The sequence below is a fragment of the Amyelois transitella genome, chromosome 5 (assembly GCF_032362555.1).
Source record: "Amyelois transitella isolate CPQ chromosome 5, ilAmyTran1.1, whole genome shotgun sequence".
Taxonomy (NCBI): Eukaryota; Metazoa; Arthropoda; class Insecta; order Lepidoptera; family Pyralidae; genus Amyelois; species Amyelois transitella.
In genome coordinates this window covers 10849043-10874551 of record NC_083508.1, presented here as the reverse complement: position 1 = coordinate 10874551, position 25509 = coordinate 10849043, and the positions used below count along the sequence as shown (strand labels likewise).

Below are 25509 nucleotides of genomic sequence, written 5' to 3'. Positions count from 1 at the left end.
CTTATTTATATATAGAATTTTTTTTCCAAGAATCCGTAATCAAAATTTAATTATAATGTTCGTTTCAGGCTTTCCGATTAGACATGATGTCGCCGTCCGGCACCGTGCTGCTGCCGCAAGGCGTCATCACGCAAGTGTTGAAGATAACTAACCCCACGAGAGTAAGAACTTATTATTTTAAAACTAATAATGTATTAATTTTCAGCCGATTCACTCTGAGGGGACTTATTTTATTATATCGGCAAGACAGACAGCTATTATGATATTCACGGAACATTCAAACCACAATATTTCATATTTTCTCTCTCGTTCTAGCTTTAGAATGGTAGAAAGAGGGAGATGATAATATTGCCTTTCAACGTAAGGAGGCAGAATTTTTTTTTTCAATACTAAAGACAATTATTCTTGGATATATTTTATGAGTTGTTGATGATACTGTAGCTCTTAATAGACGTGATTATATGTATTTAATGTGCACAATAATGCCAATACTTTAATGTTAGTTGAATTAACCTATTTTATCATAAATCTTTAATAAATCAAATTTCCTACCAGGCTCCGCTCCGACTGAGAATACGAGTGTCCTACAACATCGACGGCAATCCTGTGCTAGAGCAGGCGGAAGTTAACAACTTTCCCCCGGATCTGTTCAACTGACGAGTGGCCAACCCGCCCGGCTACTGCCTCTAGCAACCACACCCAACGGCCCACACGTAAGACGATTGGTTTCTCACTTTTGATAGGCAGTTTCTCGTGAGATGAGAGAAAATTTAGTAGTTTCTCGCTGGAAGTGAATGGATGAGTTTGACTTTGGGTAGAATTGTCATAAAATATTACGATTTATATAAAATTTAAATTATTAAATTATTTACAAAAAAAAGTGACGTTAAAACGTCGCTTCTAAAGAAAATGTTGATTACAACACTTTCAAACGAGAAACCATAACTTCTAACGAGTATCTGATTTGTCGATGAAAAGACGGGACTACCTAGTTTCTCATTGACACGATATATCCTTTTCATGACATTATAGTCAGTAAAAATTTGAAATGTGCTTATAAGTATTTTCTTGTTTCAAATATACAGACTCACACATGGATACTCCTCGCCAAGCAATACAGCCATCAGTATTGGAGTGAGGCAGACAGACTTTCAACATTCCACTTTATTATTTAGAGCTAAGACGTTAAACGTTAAAAATTAGGGCCCAAAATGTGAGATTGTAAAATCTGTGGTGTGGATAAATCTACTTGTGTGCAAAAGAAAACACTGTTTTAAACAAATTTTAATAAAAAAACAATTTTTAAGTACCAATGCGTTAAGTAGATTTTCTCTACCATAGAGTCTTAATAACTGGCCATAAAAATAAAAATAGTTTTTGGCGCGAAAGAACCTTTTTGGGTAATAAGAGGTTGTGACGTTAAATTTCGTAAGAAATTGCCTGAGAAGACTTTAGACACTATCTTCGACACAATTGTAAATAACATAGTAATTTAAGAATCATTAAATACCTTAAACTGACTGCGTGGTCCTATATCTCGTTTCAAATTTAAGATGGGATTTTAATCGCAAATTTTTGATACATGTTAAAATATATTGATACATTACTATTACTATCGTCTTATATCTATTTTTTTTTCCAAATTTTCACCATATGTAGCTATATACTTCATCATTTATCCTCGACCAATCCACGCCTTGTTTATTTTAAAAACTAAATGTAATTCCTTCCCATGAGAAAACTCCTTATATTCATATTCATTTCTTTTGACGGTAAAAAAAACATCGGGTATTTTTATGGTCAGTTATTGTTTTTTATTTGAAATTGACTATTGATGATCACTTAGCATATGCTTTTAGTGAAGCACTTATAATCTATATAAAATGCAGCCTAATTGTTTTTATTTACAGTTTGCGACACAGTATTAGGATATTTGTACCAAAATTACCTAAAACTGTTACAATATGTTATAAATATTTATAAACAGTTAAATAATAAGAAATAGTTTTACTTTCGGTGATATTTTATGAACTTTTTAAGTGTATCTTCTCCTTTTCAAAGAAAAAGAAAGCAAAAAAGCTATACACACCACCAGAAGGCTTGCAAACTTCTGGGTGTCGATTCACGAACGTTGATAAGTAATATGTCTTCCCTCTTTTTCTAACTCTACGGTTAACCTCAAAAATAGACAGAGAGGGAAGTGACACCAAGGGCTGGTCCGTTATCAACATCCTATCTTTATTGACCAAAAGTGCAGGTAGTTCTTGACTTTTAACTTTTTTATGTAATAAAATGTGGTTTTATCTGAAAATTCTCGCAAGACTCCTTCGTATTGTGTCGTCCAAGGCTTATGTAAATAAATTGAGATTGCGATATGTAATATAAACATGTATAGAATGATGTTCAAACGGCTGTAAGGATTGTACTTAATAATGATTAAAATCACTATGATGAAGTGTGATAACAGCACTTAGTAATACGTCGAGATATATTTGTGGATATGTAGTCACGGTTCGATATTGATTTCGCCCGTTACTGCTGTGTTGAAATCCTAGGTAATCAATTCTTGAAAGTACTATTTTATCTTTATTTGAAGCGAAAATGAAATTGAAGGAAGAAATTTAAGATATCCATTCCTAATATAGTAAATGTGAAAGTAACTCTACTTACGCGTTCACGCCTAAACTTCTGAATCGATTATGATTGTTTTCTCGCGGAATCCCACACGAGCAGAGTCGAGAACAAAAGCTTGTATCAAACATATTTTGAATTGTTGAAAAATGAGTTGCTATGGATTTCCACATTGACAGTAACGGTATTTTATTAATTAATTTAAAGAACCCACATTATGTAACTAGTTTGGTATAAAAACGTTATTCCCTATGCATTTGGTTAAGAGTAGTTATTTGTGTATGAGATTTGTTGCTTATCCCATGGGCGATATATTACAATATTCGGCATGTAAGTTGACCTATGCTCAATAGCGAAAATCAAGGTAAGGTATGACTGGACAACGGACAACGCTATTTTAAGTCAATTTATATTTCGGATATTGTATGTGGGACCCATAATAATATTTTACATTTACACATGTAAATATTTATATGAACTGCTACGTACATCTTTTTGAAATCAACTAGGATTAATTCACTTGGTATATCCCAATTTTCGTATTTTATAACTTTTAACACTTAGTAAGTTAGTTTTATTTTTATTTCTATCCTACTTATTTATGTTTAGGTTATTAACCAGCACATTATAAATGCTGTCTAAGGGTGTCAATAGTGAACATTTATCTGCACATACATTTGTTTAGCTTTTACTCGCGAATTTGTATCGTTTTATTCTGTTTTTACTGTTCTCGTGGAAATTCCGAAAAATCTTTTCTTTGTATTTCCCAAACTTACCAATTACATACTGTTAAAAAATAATTAAATTTATCGCATTTATGCTTGCTCAGCATATTGATTGACGATCATCAGGACATGTCCACTTGATTGTAACCAGCCTTCTTAATGCTAACTGAACTGTGAAATCCGGGCGTCATTAAATGACACAGGTATCAGGATTTTTTTGGTGTTAAGCAATATTGTCATCGGATTTTGTTTTAGTGGGTATTTTTGGACATTTCCTCATTGTCCAATGTTAAATTATATGTAATTCTATTATATCACTAAAAATGCAAAGTTCACTATTGACACCTCAGAACAGTTGGTTGAAGAGGTTTATGTAAATTTAGATACGATAAAATTTAAAAAACACCCACAGAATAGTTAATGCACGGCACTGCAAAGTTTAATAGATTGTTGTGACCGCTGCCTGCAATTGTGAAAGGTAATTTTATTTTTCAGTATATAAAGAGCTTCGCAAAGATATATATATCGTAATTTTGGTGCTTGTTTCATTATAAAATATCTGATTAAATAGAAGGCCCTCCACAACGTGAGATTTATGATTTTGTGTATAACTAAAGCTATGTGAAAGATGTACATAATGATTATAATGATTTTATGTAAATTGGTTAATAAATATTTGAGAATGTTTATATAATCAATAACTTGGTTATTTTTTTATCTTGGCATCACATTCCCCTATGACGTAGATAGTAAGTACAGCAAGAACTTTGGTCTTTGTCTATACACGGAGCGATTGCACCATGCAGCTTGCCGCCGACTACGTTCGAAACAGGTCTGCCCGACTCTGATAGATTGGATTGAAAGTGTAATTAAACGGCGCAGTGCAGCGTGCCACCGACCGCTAAGCTTTTAATTGCACGGGCCCTAAATTACATAATAATACTAATAAAAATAAATTAACCCCGACTGAATAGGAAAATTTGACCTCTTGACAGTTATCGACTACGGTCTTTGTCCAGTATTGGTACGTTCCTACTAATAATTATGTATGTGAAAGTTTGTAAGGATGTGTGTTAGTTACTTTTTCACGCAAAACTGAACAGTTTTTAATGAAATTTTATCATACGGCAAGAAGATAACCTGGAAAAACATGTCTTCTGGCCATCGTCTTTCAGGCCTTTCAAGTCTTCGAGACTGTTGGCTTCGTCTCCCCGCAACGGATAGAGACGTGACTAAACGTATGTTTATCCCAAAATTACCACGGGTCGCAGCTAGTACCATAAAGAAGAAAAAGTGCAAGATATCAGTATTTTTATTTAAGATTAGGTATACAAAGACTTATTCAGTAGCACATAACATTCGCATTCACTCGATCATAGGCGTGGGCGGGGCGGGGCGTCCGCTAACTCCGTTGAAGAGGCGGTCTTTTATCATCTGCGCCATGAGACCGTGGATCACCTCAATGGTGGTCTTGCACGCGTCTTTTGTGGCCTTCATCAGCTTATCTTCGGTGCGTTTCTCGTGAGAATCGGTGACGAAACCGCCTCGGCCTGGAAAGTTATAGTCGTATGTAATACTAATCGCCTTTCAGTCTTTGAGCTGTCTACCTTGAGGTTTACCTCGTAGACGCAAAAACGTTTGTTTGTTGTAATATCTTTATTGCATAGAAATTTACACATACAATAAATCACTTGCAATGGCGGACTTATCCCATGAAGGGATCACTTCCAGTCAACCGGCAAACAATATAATAATATATGTACTAACAGAAATCATACTAAATCCAGATTTTTCTGATAGAGATAGATGAGCATTATACATAAAAAATATCTTTCAACACATAATAGCTGTTTATTTTTAAATTAGAAAAATGTATTTTACCTCTTCAAGCTTTATCTACTTGCCTACTCAATCAAATTTCAAAAACAGTACAAATTACTGAGATTATCAAAGGTATCTTTAATCTCTGGACCCTATGACTAACTTTATGACTAACAACATAAATCGTATTAAAACAATAATACTGACCCAAAGACACTTCACTCTGTTCCAACTTGTCGGACAAATCAAATATCTGGCCTGTGGTGTAATCTGCATTGGTGATGAGACTGGAACTGCTAAGCGTGTTCACCCAATATTTGTTCCATAGTGAATCCAGCAGCCTCCGGTCCAAAGACGACTTGAAGTAGGAAACTTCTAGAGAGTAATATTGCTTGCAATGGACACCAAAGTCTTCGATCTTATTAAGAGGGATAGTTTGGTATTCTGAAGGCTCCTCATTTGCTGGTTTGTAGCCCTAGAAATAGTTGATAGTATATTATTTTTCTTAGAATATAAAATATCTCGAAGATGAAACTGGCAAATGTTGTTTATTCGCAATAACAGTAAAAAATATATTTGAAGGCTCTTCAAAGTGAATATTATTATTACATTTATTAGAATAATATTTTTCAAGTTTGTCTCTTTTAAGTGTCTCTTTCCCACAGGGGCCTGATTTTATGTATGTATATATGTGACATATAAATCTAATCAAACAGGTCTACTGAAAGAGATTTTTATTGAAGTAAGTAGCACCTTTGTACTAAAATTTCTGTGTTAAATGCTTTTGTGTACATAAATAAATAAATAAATCAGCATACCTTTGGGTAAGTTCTGAAAGCACCAAGGCACACTTTCCCTGCAGAGATGGTCCTAACTGGGTCAATGACAATAGCTACAAATGGCTCCTGGAAGTTTTGATTCAGCATCTGCGTGGAGACATCAATGCCGGAGAGCCAGCAACCATACCCTGGGTGACTGTGATACCAGCCAATTGCATTTTCATGGCGGCCAACCTAAAAATTGTGGTATTTTTAAAGCTATGTAACTTGAGCTTTATTCACAATAACAGTTATTATAAAATATAGCATCATTGAGTAAATATCTTGTAACACAAGTCTTGAACTTATTTCAAGGCTAACTAAACCTGTGTAGTCTGACCCATATTTATTTACTTATCATTTTCATTGGTTTATACATATAAAAGAATGGATGGAATTGCCAATAAGCATAGGCTTATTATTAAATCTGAAATTATTCTTTGAGGCAATGGGCTATCAGTATTCCAATCTCATCATGTATAATTTGAAAAACCATAACCAGTTATGGTTAAAGAGTGGCAAATCTATAAAAAAAAAAAAAATTGTCCAAAAAATATAGAATTGCCACATTTCTTCAAAAACACATCAGAATAACTTTAAATAAAGAATATACCTGCTTAGCTGCTTCAATGTAAGCTGTCATATATTCATATGCCTGTGCTTGTGCATTTACACGAGTTTCTGTACCTTCAACGGGGAGAGCAAAGGAATCCATAACAATCATAGTGTTTGCATCAACTTTGCCTGTAAATAAACAACAAAGGAATTTAATAATTTACATGTTTGGAAGTAACCTCTGTATGTGAAATACAATAATTTTGATCTAATTTACCCAGTAGTAATCCCATGACTTCCAAGGTACCTCCAGAACGCGCATGCATCACCATCTTCAGCAAAGCTAGTGCTGATATCTTTATGTCTTTGAAGAAGTGAGGACTGCAATTAGAATTTATGATAATGAATTACATAAATGTAATAAAAAACATTGGCTATTTTCTCTATCTGTATGTATGCGCTAAGCTCGGAAAGTCGCGGACGGATTTTCTTATTGTTTGAAACGTTGGAAAGATGTTTTCTCAGAAAAGTTTATATCTAAACATGCTACCCGTGCGAAGCTAGGGAGGGTCGCTAGTTACAATCTAAAAGGAAAATACCTACTCTTTTTCCCATGGTTTCGCCGCAAGGATATCCTGCTGTTGTTTCTTATCGTAACGATAAATATCATCAACATTGGACACTGTTTCGATATTGTTCGCCATCGTCCATGTCTTCTGAGCTATCGTCATCTGAGAATTAGCGCTTGTGGATGCCATTTTTATTTCGTTAAAAGTTATTTCGGGAGATGAAGAAGAAGAACGGTTGTAAGCCATAAAAATTAATTTCGTAATAGGTAGAAATTCGTGAAATGCATAAAATCACGAAACCAAACAAAATCACCGAACTCCCGAACGAACGAAATACCTTCGAACGAGTGACAGATGGCATTGACAATAACAGCACATATAGGTGACAGTGACAGAATTTTTATATATACTACTCTGTCAAGAAAGTAGCAGGAAAAGATCAATAATACACAAACTGTTTGTTATTCATCCAAATTTATTTTATCACCTTCAAAATATGCTCATCAGATGGCAAGTATGATAGTGATATTGAAAGGAGAGTGAACGCGGGGAACATGGTGAATGGAGCTTTGCATGCCTTTATGAGCAGTCAGAAACTATCCAAAAAGGCTCGACTGGCTGTGCACAGGGGCGTGTTGGTCCCGACATTAATGTATGGGAGTGAAAGTTGGGTATGGCAAAAGAAGCATGAAAGCAGAATAAATGCAGTGGAAATGAGAGCGTTAAGGAGTATGATGGGTGTGAAATTGAGTGACAGGATAAGGAACAGCGTGGTAAGGGAATGTTGTGATGTGAAAGAAGATGTAGTTACAGGAATAGAAAAGGGTATGTTAAGATGGTTCGGTCATGTGGAGAGGATGAATGAAAGCAGGTTGACTAAGCAGATATACAAGGAGAGTGTGGAGGGAAAGGTCGGAGTGGGAAGACCTAGACGAACGTATCTTGATCAAATTAAGGACGTCCTGGTAAAGGGTCAGGTCAAAAGTACCCGAAACCGCCGAGCTTGTATGAAGAGAGTTATGAATGTGGACGAAGCGAAAGAAGTATGCAGAGATCGTGGCAAGTGGAAAGAGGTAGTCTCTGCCTACCCCTCCGGGAAAGAGGCGTGATTTTATGTATGTATGTATGTAAAATATGCTCCTTTAGAAACGATACACTTACGCCAACGAATAATCCAATCATCAAAACATTTTTTAAACGCTGTTTCCGGAATTGAGGTCAGTTCTCGCCGCGAATTCTTTTTTAAATCTTCTACCGATTGAAAACGGGTGCCACGAAGTGGTAATTTGAGTTTAGGAAAAAGAAAAAAGTCGGCTGGAGCCATATCTGGTGAATATGGTGGTTGCTCGATGGTATTTGTTGAGTGTTTGGTTAAAAATTCGTTCACAATGATGGCCTTGTGCGAAGGTGCATTATCATGGTGCAAAATCCAAGAATTTTCTTTCCACAAATCTGGCCTTTTTCGTCGGATTTGCTCTCTTAAACGCCGCATAACACTCAAATAATATTCCTTATTTACCGTTTGACCTTCCGGCAAGAATTCCGAGTGCACAACACCGCGATAGTCAAAGAAAACAGTCAACATGACTTTGACTTTTGAACGACTTTGGCGTGGTTTTTTCGGTTTCGGTTCAGTTGGAAGGCGCCACTCCGAAGCTTGTTGACTAGTTTGCATGTCAAACTCGTAAACCCACGTCTCGTCACCAGTAACAATGCGTTTCATGAATGTTGGGTCGGAATTGACTCGTTCTAGCATGTCCTCAGCGACTCTCATGCGATTGAGTTTTTGAAAAAAATTCAGGTCTTTTGGGACTAGCCGAGCGGCAACATGTTTCATACCCAAATTATTAGTTAAAATGGTACGGATCAACTCGTGAGATACAGAAAGTTCGGTGGCTATCTCTCTCAAAGTTGAATGAGGATTTTCAGTCACTATTTCCTTCACTTTTGCGATGTTAACTTCAGTTGCAGACGTTGATGGCCTACCAGAGCGAGGCAAATCTTCCATCACATCTCGACCGCTTTTGAACGCTTTGTACCACTCATAAGCACGAGTTTTTGATAAAGTCGATTCACCGTAAGCCTTCTGTAACATTTTCAGTGACTCCGAACACGATATTCCATTGGCAATGCAAAATTTAAGACAAACTCTTTGTTCGATGTTTTTATCCATTATGAAATTAGCAATACACACTAGATATGATATAACTAAAAATAGCACTGTATTTAATGTAAACAACAGATGCAACTCAAACTCCGCGCCAAAATGGAAAACAGTTGTGCCAATCTAACAACAACAAAAAAAACAAAAATTTGAATTTGGAACCATAAATAAATAATCCATTCCCGATACTTTTCTGACTGAATGTATTACAAATTTCTTTTAAAAAATAGGTACTTTTACGGCCATACAAGTCTCACAAACAAATCTTAAAAACCTTTTCGTATTCTTGGAATAAATTGGCTTTCACCTTCACTTCACAACCTTTGCAGGGGAATAAATAGCTCATAATAGTTGATCATGACAATTTCAGATGCATGTTGAGATGTTCTTCCCGTTTTCTTTATTTAGGCACCATCAACATTTGACCGATTCTCCATTAAACTTATTCTATGCAGAGGCTAAATTGGTGGCTTTTGTTTAAGTGTATAACTTGGTCGAAGATATCTCACTCGTAAGTATATAATTTTGACTTTTATATTTTTTAACCATGGTAACTTTTCTATATTCACAGCTGCCATAATGTTTGGAAAAATAAATTTATTTTGGCAAAATCGATGCAGTCTGTAGTTTTTGTTACAACAATAAAATATATATCTTCTCTCTTTATCCTATAATAAGATACAGTCATACATAAAATCACGCCTCTTTCCTTTTTCATTGTCCTCTCTTTCTTCTTTCTTTTTTTTTCTATAATAAGATGATTAGTTTTTTTGTTTATTACGAGTATAACTTAAAATCAACAGGATAAATTTTGATGATATTTGGGACAGAAATTATGACAAAACCAAAACCATGCCAAAACCTTTATGAATTAGGGAGCAACGCTAGCTTTAAGTCTTTTTAATAATTCCCAAAAGATCAATGCCTCGCGCAAGGTATATAAAAAGAAAAAGCTAATAAAAGAGTTTTGATTCGTGTCCGCGTAGTCATTTATTCATCTTTGATGATGGATAAACACAAGGATCAAATTAGCATAGTTTTTAGATTTTTAGAAATAACACCTGATGTTGCATCATGCAAATTGTTGTAATAAAAAGCTAGTGGTATTTGTCGAGCCGACTCGACCAAACATTTACTGTTTACGCCGGTATTTCGTCATGCTGTATCTCTTGGCAGTCTGATGACTCATAAACATCGCTAAAATGATTATTATTAACAACTCTCTATTGACATCTAATCTTTCGTTATCTCATATTGGGAATAAATTGTTTACCAAATTTTGTATTAATTATTTTATTAAATAACTTCATAAATACTTACGATGATTCAATAATACATATTTAATTGTCCCTCCGTTTCAAACTTTGCCGCTATCGTTGAGAGAAGGGCGTTGTGATGCAATTATGTTTATCTCTTTCTATTCTATTGAAAATTCAGTACTATCCTTGTCGTATTGATGACTACGCAACACCGCCTACAAGGTCTTCGAACCAATAGCGTTGCTCCACATACACTTTTCGAGAATGGTACAAAATATTTCAATACTAAAGCCGAGTTTGATAATGTACGACGCAATCGTTTGTTACGCGCTCGCGGAAATATATCGTAGAAGTACTCCAGTAATATAAAGTGAAAATAAGTTGCGATTAGCATGCTCTCGTCAAGACAATAGAACTTTTATCAAGTGGCGTGTGAGGTGTTTGTGTTAGACAAAAACGAAGGAAAAACAATGAGCGCCCCTATCATCATCACCGTTCCTAACAACTACCTGGCGGTGGAGGAGATGGACTCCAACGTGGTTTTGGACGTCTCACCTTCTCCGCCGTCCAGGAAACGGCGCCTGGACCATCTTACGTGGGAAGAGAAAATGCAAAGAAAGTGAGTTAAATTAATAATTTTGACGTTTAACGGGATCAGAGATCCAACGTCACTGGTTTTTCCTTTTGTATTTTCTAGTCTCCAGTCAAACTAGACCTGTGTGATAACTGACGATAGCGACAAATGTACTTAAACGTTTGGTACGTTTGTTACAGGAAACTAAAGAACAGAGTGGCAGCGCAAACATCGCGCGACAGGAAAAAGGCTAAAATGGACGAAATGGAGCATCGTTTGAAGCAGTTTATGGATATGAATGAGAAGTTGATGAGCGAGGTTGCGAGTTTAAAAGCGCTGAACGAGCGGCTTTTGAGCGAGAATGCAGCGCTTCGCAGCGAGTCGGCGGCGCGGAGCGTCGCGGGGGCCCCAGGACCGGCAGCGTCTCCTCAGCAGAAGGAAGGGCCCCCGCCGGCGATCCGCGCGGCGCGGCTGCTGCTGGCGATATGCCTGCTCTCACAGACCTCCTCGCTCACCTCGACTCCGAAGAGTACCTTGACAGCCTCCATCAACTTGCAGACTCCTTATTACAAGAAATTAGCGCAAGTACTTCAGGAGCGGTTGAAGATGTAAGTATTGATATTTTGAACAAATTTAAAACAAGAAATCTTTTAATGCCTCGGCAACTGGATGATGCAATGTGTCAACAAATATGGCACCATATGTCAAGGTAGTTTTTCTAATTACTGACCTACCCATAGTCTAGATTAATCAACAACCTACTACTTTGTTATGTGATACTAAGTACCTATCACTTTAATTTGTTACTCCTGACAACTTAATGACATGGACATTGGACATGGTCTTAACTATAAACTGCCCAAAAAAATAAAAACCAATTACTATTTCGTAGAGATTTTTATCTTTTTCATTAATCACATTTTATCCTTACAGGTCCCAGTCCAGCAATCTGGAGAGTGTGCTGAAAGAAATCAAGTGGTGGGGACCGCAACAGAGCACATGGAACCCAGTGAAAGTGCAGTCGTAGACATGAAGCACGACGTTGACAGGATACTGTCCCAGCACTCCTACGCACATCCCTACACACCGGACATCGTGGTCACAGCACCTAAAGAAACCGTACAAATAAAAGACGAGAATGGAAATGACAAAGGAGACATTTTTTATGCCAGTTTCGATGAGGACAATGAATGTGTAACCGTAGAAGTGCCGTGCGAGGAGCAAGTCACTGAAGAAACTGCTCCAGTTAAAGTAGACACTCCTATCAAAGTTGATACAGAGTTATTGTCGGATTTGAAAACGGACTTTGATTTGAGAATGGTTTCACCGATGACCTTGTCACCGAACTCTATTGATGACAACTTGTTGCTGTCTCCCTCGCACACGAGCCTCTCTTCAGATCTCGGTTACGAGTCACTATCATCTCCCCTCAGTGAACATGACGCGATGGACTTGTCAGATTTTTGGTGCGAATCATTTTCAGAGCTGTTTCCAGACTTAGTCTAGAAAGTTCTGGATCTCTTCTCGCCAAAGACTGACTAGTTCATAGGTAATTAGTTATTCTAGTTTTAAGCTAATGTTTGTACAGTTTTTTTAGTTTATCTTATTGTATAATAATTTATAGCTGTAAGTAAGTATAGGGATGTAAAACTTAATTTAATCAAAAGCACAAAAATAAACGGTGTTCTGTCGATTTTTTATATTTTATTTTCAATGACCTAAATTAAAGCATTAGAAACCAAGAAATAATAATATCTTGAAATCTGTCTAGATTGATAAAAAATGATTGAGCAGCCTATTAGTAAAACCCAATTGATAGTCTTATCTTTGTTTATACCTACGTAATAATCGGTGTTAGGTAATTACGCATACTACATTGGTAATGTAATAAAAAAGGCGAAGGTGGATGTTTATCTATTACAGTATTTATTATAAACTAGATTTCGCGCGGGGCTTCGCTCCCGTGGGAAATTCCTGAAAAAATATTAGTAATTTTACATTCAAATCCGCCTAGAAGTTTAGTTTTGAATGCAGAACAGACACAGACAGAAATTTAATGTGTAAATGTCTGAGCAATCAAGTATATATAACAATAAAACAGAGAGACTTTCGTATTTATAACATTAGTAAGGGATATAAAGTATGTAGTAAAAAAAAAAGTCTTGAACCTATTCGTTCGAGGATACCTTAATCTGTGCAATTTGTCCAGTGTAATTATAAATGTGTTCTGAGATTTAAACTTTAATTAATTCTCCTTCTTCCTCTTGGCATCAATTCCGGTTACATCGTGGATAGGAGCCCAGGTTGCGCCATCTGACTCTGATCCTGGATCGTGAAAGTCAGGTTTTTACACGAAGCGAATCTTCGTTCGGTCTTATTACCTCCGCAAACTTCTTTTTGAATGAGCAGATATTCTTCACAATATTTTGCCCTCAACTTTAGCGTCTTGATGAATGAACATAATCTACATAACTCAGTTAAAATTTTTTGATCATGGCCTACCTACATGTGCATCATGCATTTTACTTTAACAATGTGGGTGGGATCTATTAGGTATAACAAAACGAAAAAGTCCTTTAAAAAAACATTAATATATTTGTTAAAATATTACAGATTCAATAAAAATCATGTCTCTTAGATTAATACATAATCGGCTAACTTTATATAATTTCGGGTTTCGGTTCAAGTTATTAATGCCACCATTTCATCAAGGACATACCAATAAACAACTAAACATACATTGAAATTTAAAATCAATATTTATAGTTAGAATTTAAACAGCTGTTGTTTTAATTACATTGTCAAGAAGTATTGTTACTCAGGTATAGCATTAACATGTTCAAGTTTCAAGTTATATGAAAATAATAAAAACAAGCAAAATTTTACTCCCAATTTTAATTAAATTACTAAAGTAAATTTTGCCATATTTTGTGTCTGATAATTTAATTTGTTTCGTTTCTTACACAGGGCGTGCAATGGCCGCCGCTATCTGGGTCTTATTTGCTCTGTTACTATAGAAATAAGAAAAAATAGTGGCGATAAGTTACAAAAACTAGCACAATACATTTATAATGCATGGCGATAACGCCGCCACACTATAAAATATTGCCGATAAAATTTGGCACTTAACGAGTTGAAGCGATAACATAAACGCGTAAATTAATAATGAAAAATAACAATACCCATTCTACAGCAAGTCTAGCTAAGTCATACTAATCTCTTTGCCGCGGAAAAAGGTTATATATTGCATTGAATGAGTTAGCTTGATGTGATATTGCACCAAATGTAGCGTAACTAATGGAAGGTTTGAGAACCTAACTAGAAAAGTATTCGAACTGATGCATACAAAAATAAAATTCATAATAATGTATGATTGCAAAAAAGGTGTACTGGCATTAAAATAATAAATGACAATGCACCTTATGAAACGATAAAGATCCCACATATTTTGCCACTAGGATTAAAGCAGACATAAAAACATACAAAATTGCTTATATAACTTAGCCCATTAACTATTTACAACTTACCTGTCAAGGTGAGGCACCACAGAACGTTACCGCTTATTGAAAAAATAATTTATCTATACTTTAATATTATAAAGCTGAAGAGTTTGTTTGTTTAAACGCGATAATCTCAGGAATTACTGGTTCGAATTAAAAAATTCTTTTTGCGTTGAAAAGACCATTTATCGAGGAAGGCTTTAGGCTATTTAACATCACGCTTTAACTATAAGGAGCAAAAATAATGGAATATGTGAAAAAAAACGGGGAAAAATTTCATGTAAATATTTCATGGGCTAAATCTGTTTAAAGTTTCATGGTTCCTTCCATTATTGAAATGATTGTGTGACGAAATTATTTGAAAACTAAACAACGCCATTGAGTAATCGTAACTTTGTACACGGTCTAGTTATATTTTATAAATTAATTAATATTTATTTTTGGAGCTACGAAAACACATTTTTATTTTTGTTTAAAAGGCGGCTTGAGAAAAGATATCAATATTAATTATTTGTGCAACCAGATTGCTATGTTACTTTTTTTATCAAGGTCTCGTACTTCTATTAAATCTTGAATTGCTAGTTACAAAATAAACATTAGAAAATAACTTTACATGAAAAAAATAACTAAAATGATTTGACATTAAATAATATAATCTTATACACTAAATCGTTTGTCTCGGACACTTAATCTAATTGCACATCACGTGTTTATCGAGAAAAATCTCCTATCTAATATAGAACAATTTAGTAAAACGAAAATTAGGCCCAGGACAAACAAGTAAGAGATTCCCTTGGTTCAGCGAGATATCGTACAAATGATTAACCGATTCCCTGTCCATAAAATATTACAATAACCTGTTCAACAAGTAAATATTTCGACTAGATTTAGAGTTTTTACTGTCGATGATAGTATGTTACAAAATAAATACAGTTCAGTTATGCCCTGCATAGCACAGCAAAACAAAGCAAGAGAAACAACGAGACGTCATTATGTTTAACCCATTAGCGTTGACTGCTGTTGCTGTTGACTTTTAACAAAATGATTTATGATCGGTTTTAGTGATCAATTTTGTCAAAGCTTTAGGAAAACTTACGGTGTTTTTTTATTAATATTTTGTACTATTTTAGTGCCAAAGTGAGTTTTCAACATTATAGAATTAACAAACAGTAAGAAATGTCTACTGAAATACGTTGAGTAAAACCTCAAGTGAAGCGCCTAGTTGTGTGACCTGGGCTTAATAATTTAGTCATCACATGCACTAGTAAAGATTAGGACAGTCAAATGACTAATCTAGTCTGTAATCTAATCAATTTTATTATATTTAATTAGTGCCTAACTAATCGTTTCATTCGTAAGTTAAATATAAATTCCGAGAAATTTTTTTTTGCATCCACGTTTTTATTCGTTTAGGTGTTTGTCAAAGACTTGAACCAATGATGGCAAATCTTCTTATTATTTTTGTTCGTGTTTGATGTAATGTTCGATTATCATAGATAAACGTTTATCTTAAAAAATATTTGTACCATAAATGAGGATTTGTTCATTATGTTACCATCCTTAACTCCAAGACATAAGGTTTTTAAACAGATGTTATGTTTTAAACCGACTAAAAACGTGGTAAAAATAAATATTCGAATCAAATCGTCCGTCTTATCGATAAAGTTTTATCAATTACATAACCAGGAAAGTTTAGGCACGTTACAATAAAATCTAACGCTACATTGTGTTGCTACATTTTATTGTACTATTTAATTTTTGTGCAAATTGTATAAAAATCTATGGAATATGTATTTGTTGATGCGTATCCTGTTACAACAGGCATTACAGCACCACTATTATGTAGTATGGATTTACTGCTGCCTATTCGACTTCAATACACCAGGGATGTTGTTCTGTTCCCTAGAAATTTGTATTAACAATCACTAATATACTTAAAGTTATCAAAAGTATGCACCGACTTCTTGATTTACCTGCCTTTATATTTTTGTTGTTATGTTGATGAGAGACTATAACCGCGAACATGTACAAATGACAGATAGTTCTTCTATTTCAACCTTCATTTAAATAAATACATGAATGTCTCATGACAATTAAGAGTTCATTCGTAGAAAGAATATCGGAAGTGATTGAAAAATTGAAACAGCGCCATCTTTTGAACTTAACCGAACAGTTTCTCAAAGCAAGTATGGTAGTACTGTATATCACTGCTCTTTGAAGATCCCCTTATTCAGTTTGCCTGAGGCAGAAGAAGAAGAAGGCGAAGTGTTGTGGGTAGAATTTTCAACAGTTAAGAATATTAAAAACCGAAACAGCGCCATCTATGATTAATCTCTCTTACTTAACCGAACAATTTCTCAAAACAAGTATGGCAATACGGTTTATCGTTCTGCTCTTTGAAGGTCCCCTTATTCAGTTGCCTGAGGCAGAAGGCGCAAACGAAGTGTTCTGGATGGAATTTCCTGAACATGGCTGTGATACAGCGGCCGGCGATGGGTTTGTGGCAGCCGGCGCAGAGGGAACCCCTCTTGCCGTGATAGTGGGTCTCGCAGTAGGGCTGCCCCTCGTGTTCGAAGAACGAGCCCCCGTGGAAAGGCTCGCGGCACTCCTAGAAAGGAAGAATAAATTTATTATTAGTTAGAAATTACATAAATACATATAATCACGTTAATATCCCTATAGTCTTGAACATACTGAAAGGCCTCGTATAGCTTTATAGCTTGATGATGGAATTAAGATTGAAATAGTGATATTTTTAATTATTGATAGGCTGGGCATGATTGGCCATGTATTTTTAAATCAAAGACTTTAAATACCATTAAAAACGCCCTGGATGTCAAAACTCCTATTTTCAATAATACTTCTGCGAAAGTATTGCATGAAAGTATAAACTTTAAACGCAAATATGTTGATATATACATATGTGTGTGCATGTGTGTGAGATGTAAAATAGTTACAAATGTGAACGTAATACCTAAGATAAATCTTTTAATAAATGCGTAACATACGCACAAGAATGTATGGCCAGGGCAATTGTAAGGTATCCAATAGATATTAATAAAATTAATTATTTAATAAATCAGTATAAAAATTGTATTAAAATTATCAACAAACATGCCACTTGTCCATACATCAACCTCCAGAGATAAACATGATAAATACGCGAACAAATATCTTCTAGAAATGCGATATCGCATTATCAATACACATTTATTTCTGTCGCGATATTAATGGCCGGACGGACAAGATAATAATTAATAACAGTTTCACCCAAGGTCATGCTGTAATAACTATTTCGGTTTTGTTTTCACTGCGCGTTCGATATGTCCAGGGTTCTGGCACGCCGCCAGGGAACCGACATTATATCATGCAACACAAAATTAAGTCGACTGGCGTGAACTTCACAATTATTTCAATGATTTACAATTGCTTATATTTCGTGTAATGGCAGTTTTGTTGTCAACTTACACACAGTAAAGTAAGCTTGAGTAAAGCGAATGCTTTACTTAAACATACTTTGTGTCACATATATTTGTCATTTGAGGGTAGTCTTGAAAGGTACTACCCTACACAACGTGGCACAGAACTAAACTCCTCGGTAAACTATTTGTTTCAACGATCCACATTAAAACTCTGTTTTTCTTCTGTGCAATAATAATGTGCAACAGAAGCGAGAAGTGAAGAATTAATGATCAGTGACCCAAAGTGCAGATATGCACCTGTAATTTCACAAGGCCTAAGACTAAGACACCATAGTTGTTATGGCGTTAAGTGAAATAATATCTCAAATTGAGCCCTTATTCATTATCCAAAGTTTTACTGATAAAGGATATCAACCTCAATAAAATGTTTAGATACTAAATAATGCCACTCAGGATATTTGTATATCAGTGTTTAGTTAATATTTACTTTCATTCCTAATGTCACTCTCCTGGCGACATCCAAAAATAGAAAGTTGTCTTAAAAATACTTTAAGAGTATAATCGAATGGCCCATAAACAAAGCCGCTTGATTAACGACGCCTGCGGTGATGCAGACGTGACGTCACGGCGCCCTAAATATAGCCGGCCGAGTTCGGGAGTGCGCGGGAAACACTATCCGCGCGGCACTTGACCCCCTTTTCATTTTGGTCGCGTTTTTCGCGACGTAACAATGATATAAGGTCAATGCCGTGCGGCGTGTGCGCACCCGCGACCTTCAGGTCTGCGACCCTGGCCACTAAAAGTTTCATATTTGTTTTATAGTTTTTTTTATTATTTTATTTTTGTTATATTTTTTTTTTATAATTATTTTTGTTCTCTTTATTACAAATCTTAGAATAACAATAATTTAACAAAAATATATTACATTAATTTTTTTTATTAAGTACGTTGTACTAGAGTCGTCTCATGTGTTGTGTTTGTGTGTGTGTGTGTGTGTGTGTACATCTATGTTTGTGTTTTCATTCCCTTGCCGTTTGATCGGCGAGCATAGCTGAAAAAGAAAATTGGGGAGGGCATCCATTTTGGGGGCATGTTGCATAGATATCATTCTTTATTCATCTTCATCGACTCCGACGCATTTCGGGCATACCGGTTTTCCTTCCATGGCATAGAAAGATTTGCCTTTGACGGCCATTTGACAGTCCTGTGACGAAACATAACATTAGACATATGCCTGAAAGTTTTACAATTTATTTTGACCAATCAGACCACATTGTAGAATACTTGACCTGGCGTTGAGACGCTAGTTTCAAAATTGAAGACCAACCTTTATGCCGGCACTGTTGTCAGCACTGAAAGTCTTAGGACGGTGAATACTGACCTTGCAAACGAAGCAATCCGGGTGCCATTGGGTGTTTAGCGCCGAGATGTAGTTCTCCATGATGGGTTTGTTGCATCCGCCGCATTTTGGCGCGAACATGTCGAAATAATCGGCGCGGCAGTACGGCTTTCCGTCCCTTTCGTGGAAGCCGTCCTCACCGAACTGTTGTCCGCACTGAGCACAGAAGAAGTGCTCTGTGTGCCATGTCTTCTCCAACGCCGTCACGCATTTCTGTAAACAAAATACAACTTTACCACGGTTAATTAAGATCCATAATCAAAATGCAATGTAGCCGTAACTAACGTCAAGGATTGGTCCGTTGCAGTAGGCGCATCTCGGCGAGAAGAGGTTGTGGTAGTCGGGTTCGCAGTAAGGCCTGCCTTCCCTCTCGAAGAAGTTCCTCGTGCCCAGTTCTTGAGTGCAGTGGGCGCAGGTGAAGTGTTCCGGGTGCCACGTCCGACCCAGCGCGGTGATGACCTGGACAAGACACATTGCTTTCACACTTGCACTTGAGTAGTGATTTCACTGTAATCCATTTGATGATATCCACCTGTCCGACGATGGGCTTCTCGCAGGCGTTGCAGCACCCCTTCTGGGGGGTCTGTACCCCTTGGCGGCTCATGTCTGCGCGGAGGGATCCGAGCATGTGCTCCAGAGAGGCGGACTCGGGTTGCCGCGGGCTGCTGCGGTAGTGTTCCTGCCACGCGCGCTTCTCCCGGTAAACGTGGGTACCGCCCTCGCCTCCGCCGCCGCTCACCTGCAAATACAACAAATAATCACAATGCTGCTGTTATTCAGAACTTAGAAATAGCAGCACTGTGATATGATCGAATTAAATCTGAAGAAGACCAGATCGATTCGATCGTTAGTGCGAATACCGCAACGTACAGAAGGTAAACCGCCCGGTCGTGGGAAACTGGAGCGAATGCGGTCCGAGTGAAAACTTTGACTATGTACTCTAATATTATAAGCCGTCGGCCCCACCACGCCTGTGATGTAACGCTCGGAACTATCTTTAGCTATGGCGGAGACCGCGGGAGCGAGCGAGACGCCACGACGCTGGAGTGATGCCTGTTTGCGCGGCTGGAAATAGCCGTGGACCAAGAAAGGAGAGTTGTAAATATTATAATAAACGGAAAATGCTTGGTGCAGTGTGCCGAGGTGGCCGTGAAAACGGCTGCCATGTAGCCCTTGTGGGCTTCCGATGGGCCGAGCATAGGCTCGTAAAATTGGGCGAGTGTTCGGTGCGCCGGATTATAAATACAAAAGTGTATTTAGTAAATAAGCTTTTATGAATGAGAACAGTTAGCGAGTCGGTTCGTTTGAAGCTGAAGTTTAGTTTACGAATTAATCAGGCCCGACTCTCCTTTGACCGTGGATCTGTCGTGTAAATCGCGTCGACCTTGCACTCCCAGCAGCTGCTTCCACTAAACTAGACCTGGCCTTTTTCCATTTATTTTGGGGTCATCAGTAATGTGACGTGCGTGATTTGGCGCTGAGGAGGGCTCTAACTTCTAACGTCTTCATTACTGATAATGAGTTAACAATTTATTGGCTGCATGGCTAAATTAAAGATAGAGATCACGATGGTAGGGTAATAAAGCTGACAAATTGTTCCGAGAACCGACATTAGATAGATGCCATTTTAATTCAACGTAACAATAATTTATTGAACATTTTATTGTTGCATCCTTGTTATGTAGGTGCAAATTGATACGGGTTTCAATTATTTCAAGGAAACCAATAAAAAGCGCATGTTTAGAAAAATAAATTATTTGAAAGATTGAAAAAGGTAGTAAAAGTAGCTTGTTTTTGGTGTGAGGTGGACTAGGAATGTCGATATACCGTGGCTGTCCCGTTTCACATCTTAATAAAAAGCAAAACAGCGATAGTTTATCGCGCGATAAAAACGGCGTCGCGCGTGCCATGCTACGGGGGCGGGAGACTTTACAGAGGATGAATAGAATAGAATAGATTTATTTTCAAAATTGAATACAAGGTATCACTTATTGACGTCACATCACTTAAATCTAATTACAACTACTACCGCTTCCAAAGCGCATGTGTAGAAGAAGCGGCGGAACAAACTACACTGCAGCATTTTCATCGGACGTCAATATTCAAATATAGATCTCTTAAATCTAAATCATGGACGAATGCACATTGTCTACATTAAAAAACATGAATGTATGTAGAACTAGTGTTGAAGAGGAATCTGAAACCACATAAATACTCACTTTAAAATCAGACAGTGACGCCATCAGATCATCAAGCTCCTTGGTAGCATTGGAGGCGTGGTAGTGAGGGCGATGTGGCGCCACCGTGGTGGGGGGTTGCTGCTGCGCTTGCGCCGGTTCCACCACCGTCTCTTGCACGGTCACCGTGACCTGTTTGGTGCCGGGCCGGGGTAACGATCCGGACGGGGGCACGGGGGATGTGGACGCTCGACTGTGGACAAAAAATATGATTTAGAAAAAAAAAGAGGCTTTACTTACTTAAACGGGCCGAAGGTCTGGAAGGTCGTGTCTGAATAAAACCACTTTTTTTGGTTGTTCAAGGCGTCGTGTGTTATTGTCGTCAAGTCAAATTTTGTCCTTTTTTTCAGTCAGTCAGTCAGTTTTGTTCATCTAAAATGTCAAGTCATAGTGTCTGTCTGTCCATGGTGGCTGAACGGCCGCTACACTGAATTCTAACGCGTTCTACACAGTTACTATAAATTTTAATAAACATGTTCATTTTACACCAATAAATTGCAAACATGGTCATAATATATTGGAAATGTTATGACAGTATGAGCGTGGCAAAGAGAATTATTACAATCTGGTTCCAAGATTAGGTAGCCCTTCTAGATCTACAATGTTTATGTTTATACATCTGTGACATTCCTAGGTGTTTTAGAAGGGTTGGCTCTAGCCGATTTTTAAATCTATCTTTACATCATCGATCATGAATTTCTGAAATGAGATCATATCAGAAATATTCGATCGAAGGATAAGTCTATTATATTGCGGAAAGATTTATATAAGTATAATAGGTGTTTGTCGGTAAAATTAAACTCAAAAATTATTAAACCGATTTCGGAATATCTCTCAGGGATAACAAGATCCTTTTATATCCTAGAAATTACCACGTAAACAAAGCTGCGGGCAATAATCTAATTATTCATAAAGGTGGTTGATATTTCTATGAAAACTAAAGTATACAGCCGAAAGTGTCTGCGTGACTCAGTGTTACAGTAACCCACTTCACTGTATGTTATTCCCAAGGATGTTAATATTATCACGGGCGAAGAACCAGGGATCAAAGAGATTACTCAATCATCGCCCACTTCAAATGATTATATGGAAATATTAAACTGATCTAGTTTTGGGTAAAATAAATTATTTTTCTTGACGACAGACTCACTAAATTAATAAAGGCGGCCTCTGTGACGCAGCGGTAGGCGTGCGAGAAACGAACTTTCTCCGATTGGCCTGGGTCTTGGATGTTTATTTATATAAGTCTTCTTCATCTTAGCTTTAGCCCCGGTTGCATCATCATCACTGTGGAGAGGAGCCCGGGGTATGCCTTTGACCATGGATCCTGGATTGGGTGAGTTTGGTTTTTACAATTTGACCTCCGCAACCTTTGCAGGTAAACCTAACTCATATTGGATCGATCATGGTTACACATCCAGTTGCCTGAATGTGCAGGTTTCTTCACGATGTTTTCCCTCGCCGTAAGAGCATCTGTTAGTATTCAAAGTAATGTACATAACTTAATAATACTTAATACTCAGAAAGTAATTGTTCTTTTATTACATTTCCTATTTGTAACGGTTGACAACCCTGCATCAACAAATAATGCGTACAATACATCTCTGAGACGTCAGACGACAGGTGTACGCAAGATACTAATTGCAGTTTGCGGACCGGAAATGTACGGGCACAATTGTTAGTGCCAAACACTATAAACTTTATACTTTTGTTTTATGTACTTAGTTCTAGAGTTTGCCCATATATACATATATATATTCCTAAAATATTTCCAATTCTTAACTCTCTTCATGCAAGCTTTTCAGTCCATTCTTCACGTTCCCGATATGAAGGTACGTTCGTCTAGGCCTTTCCACTCCAACGTTTCAATTCACACTCTCCTTATACAGTACATTTGCTTAGTCAACCTCGTCCTCTCCACACAATCTTTCATGAAAGATTAAGGAACGTGGCAAAAGTAGTTATCTTTATAAATTTCAATTAGTTTAAACATAAATAGTTTCATGCCTGTGTCGGACATTATATAAAATTTATGAGTACATCATTCGCCATATTAGAGGCGTCTATCTTCGCGATGCCTTTTTAATTGAAGACACAAGCCAAGATTCTTGTCCGCAGTCAGGTTTTCTGTCTCGGTACAAACAACAGAACATTCATCATAACAAACATAAATAGATCATATACCTAGCATAAAATGAGATGGCTCTCGGACATCTGTCAAATAATGTAAACAAGTACAGAGTGGGCTACATCAACCTGGAGGATTGAAGTATGTAGCTAATATTCTTATTATGTGACCTACAATACCTAAAGCTAGTTTGTTAAAATTTAATGGTGTAAGATTAAACTGTACCTTTTTTGTGTAAATAGATACTTCAAAGTGGAATTTTATTATGAAAAATATAAGTATGAAACCTACTACATTTTATTTTTGATGTGTAAAGATATACCTACTATTTTCTTTCTTATTTATGAGTTCCGATATAATTAAGATCCCACGCGGTTCAGACGAGGCCGTCATATTGTCAGCGCCCTACGCCCAAAATACCCATTGAACCATGCGTCTCAATATATTTAATACAGAGTAATTCGAGATAATAGCGAGGAACGAAAATAATTTTTATGTGCTCCACTCGTAAATCATGTTCGAATTGGAAATGTGAAGGTTAAATTATAATATGCCCGGCCGATTGTCGGTCTTTCAAGTTTATCAATACAGTACTTAATTGGAAAAGGTGTGGTGAAAAGTTCAAGTCAACAATAACATCTACACATCCATATTAAATACTATTTTGTAAAAAATAAATAATTTTGCTTCGTGAAAAAATTGCACAGTTTTAATATTATATGTACAGTCAATAACGACAAAAAAGATACCTACGACAAAAGGAATTTGTATCAAAGATCCATTGACGAAACTTTTAATTTTAAACATTACAATGAAATTCTAGAAATATAGTCTTTAAAAATTATATGTTTGTTTCTTCATACAATTAGGAAAGAAGAGAAACAATAATTTATGTGTCGTATTATTGAAGAAAAGAAACGTATATTACATTGGGGTGCCCATAATTTTTGCAATTTGAAAATCGAGTACATTTGGTTGGGGGTCAGAAATGAAACCAAAAATATATTATATATTTTTTAAATGAATAAGAAGTTTTGGTATAACTTAATGGTATAAGGAATTAAATTATTTATTTAAATTTTTTCTACTTTTATGTATTTGTTTAATTATTCTTTACTAGCGACCCGCCCCGGCTTCGCACGGGTGCAAAATTCGGAAAAAATTATACATAAAAACCTTCCTCTTGAATCACTCTACCTGTTACAAAAAACCGCATCAAAATCCGTTGCGTAATTTTAAAGATTTAAGCATACGGACAAACAGACTAAAATAGCGACTTTGTTTTATACTATGTAGTGATTGTAACAATTACAATTTGTAAAGTACAGTTGTTGTTGTTGTTTTATATCATTATATTATAAATTTTTCTACAAATAGATCTTCAAAAATTATGTAAAGACAACTGTTTGTCAATGTCAAAAATTAAGTGGCCTATTTGCAACTGGCGTCTAGTGCCGAAAATACAAATACCTTTTTACAGAACTACTTTTTGTTCTTGCATATCCCAATTCATCGCCGATGCGTGGTCACCCGATAGTAGATTACAACAAAAGTAGCGTAACTGACGTAGCACGCTATTTGTAGGTGGACACCGAAATACGCGTTCCACACGGCCCGGTCACGTTGAAACATATACACTACCCTAATGGACTCGTCTGAACATAAGGAAAAGAATAAGATAATTTATTATTTTATTGACACAAAGAT

At 36.5% G+C, this 25509-nt stretch overlaps 5 protein-coding genes across 11 annotated transcripts in view; 2 read left to right on the top strand and 3 right to left on the bottom strand.

The window, feature by feature from the left end:
* LOC106134507 (AP-1 complex subunit gamma-1) overlaps positions 1–4057 on the top strand; it is a 30331-nt gene extending 26274 nt beyond the window's left edge. Inside the window, exons 18-20 of the mRNA XM_060944394.1 lie at positions 69–161; positions 556–713; positions 1086–4057. Of these exons, the coding sequence (XP_060800377.1) occupies positions 69–161; positions 556–657 (195 nt within the window). The 3' untranslated portion in view covers positions 658–713; positions 1086–4057. The remainder of the gene's footprint in view (positions 1–68; positions 162–555; positions 714–1085) is intronic.
* The window catches only part of LOC106134506 (CD63 antigen), a 515731-nt gene that overhangs the window by 423196 nt on the left and 67026 nt on the right, over positions 1–25509 (bottom strand). The window lies entirely within an intron of this gene.
* LOC106134508 (COP9 signalosome complex subunit 5) lies at positions 4651–7475 on the bottom strand. Its single transcript, XM_013334587.2, has 6 exons — positions 7154–7475; positions 6828–6931; positions 6609–6739; positions 5996–6190; positions 5385–5652; positions 4651–4906 (listed from the first exon to the last, which is right to left on the bottom strand). Exons 1-6 carry the CDS (start codon positions 7363–7365, stop codon positions 4722–4724), a joined length of 1095 nt encoding a protein of 364 aa, XP_013190041.1. The 5' UTR covers positions 7366–7475; the 3' UTR covers positions 4651–4721.
* LOC106134493 (X-box-binding protein 1) lies at positions 10812–12809 on the top strand. The gene is made up of 3 exons (XM_013334557.2): positions 10812–11161; positions 11317–11724; positions 12050–12809. The coding sequence occupies exons 1-3, from the start codon at positions 11013–11015 to the stop codon at positions 12141–12143; spliced, it is 651 nt and encodes a 216-aa protein (XP_013190011.2). The 5' UTR covers positions 10812–11012; the 3' UTR covers positions 12144–12809.
* The window catches only part of LOC106134517 (paxillin), a 51889-nt gene continuing 40068 nt past the window's right edge, over positions 13689–25509 (bottom strand). For 5 of the 7 annotated variants that reach the window (XM_060944490.1, XM_060944489.1, XM_060944491.1 and 2 more), the window contains exons 5-9: positions 21657–21867; positions 19970–20176; positions 19723–19896; positions 19420–19650; positions 13689–17224 (exon numbers count right to left, since the gene is read on the bottom strand). In XM_060944490.1, coding sequence (XP_060800473.1) covers positions 16958–17224; positions 19420–19650; positions 19723–19896; positions 19970–20176; positions 21657–21867 — 1090 coding nt within the window. In that variant the 3' untranslated portion in view covers positions 13689–16957. Of the gene's footprint in view, positions 17225–18929; positions 19243–19419; positions 19651–19722; positions 19897–19969; positions 20177–20307; positions 20432–21656; positions 21868–25509 lie in introns of those variants that run through there. The other 2 variants (XM_060944492.1, XM_013334596.2) reach the window with 2 other exon arrangements.

Excerpts from the sequence above, each read along its gene's own strand:
- LOC106134493 (XM_013334557.2), top strand. The coding sequence starts at position 11,013 with ATGAGCGCCCCTATCATCATCACCGTTCCTAACAACTACCTGGCGGTG. Across the intron at positions 11,162-11,316 it reads GAAGAGAAAATGCAAAGAAA|GAAACTAAAGAACAGAGTGG; the intron begins GTGAGTTAAATT and ends CGTTTGTTACAG. Across the intron at positions 11,725-12,049 it reads CTTCAGGAGCGGTTGAAGAT|GTCCCAGTCCAGCAATCTGG; the intron begins GTAAGTATTGAT and ends TTATCCTTACAG.
- LOC106134508 (XM_013334587.2), bottom strand. The coding sequence starts at position 7,365 with ATGGCTTACAACCGTTCTTCTTCTTCATCTCCCGAAATAACTTTTAAC. Across the intron at positions 6,740-6,827 it reads AGTCATGGGATTACTACTGG|GCAAAGTTGATGCAAACACT; the intron begins GTAAATTAGATC and ends GTTTATTTACAG. Across the intron at positions 5,653-5,995 it reads CTTTCAGAACTTACCCAAAG|GGCTACAAACCAGCAAATGA; the intron begins GTATGCTGATTT and ends AACTATTTCTAG.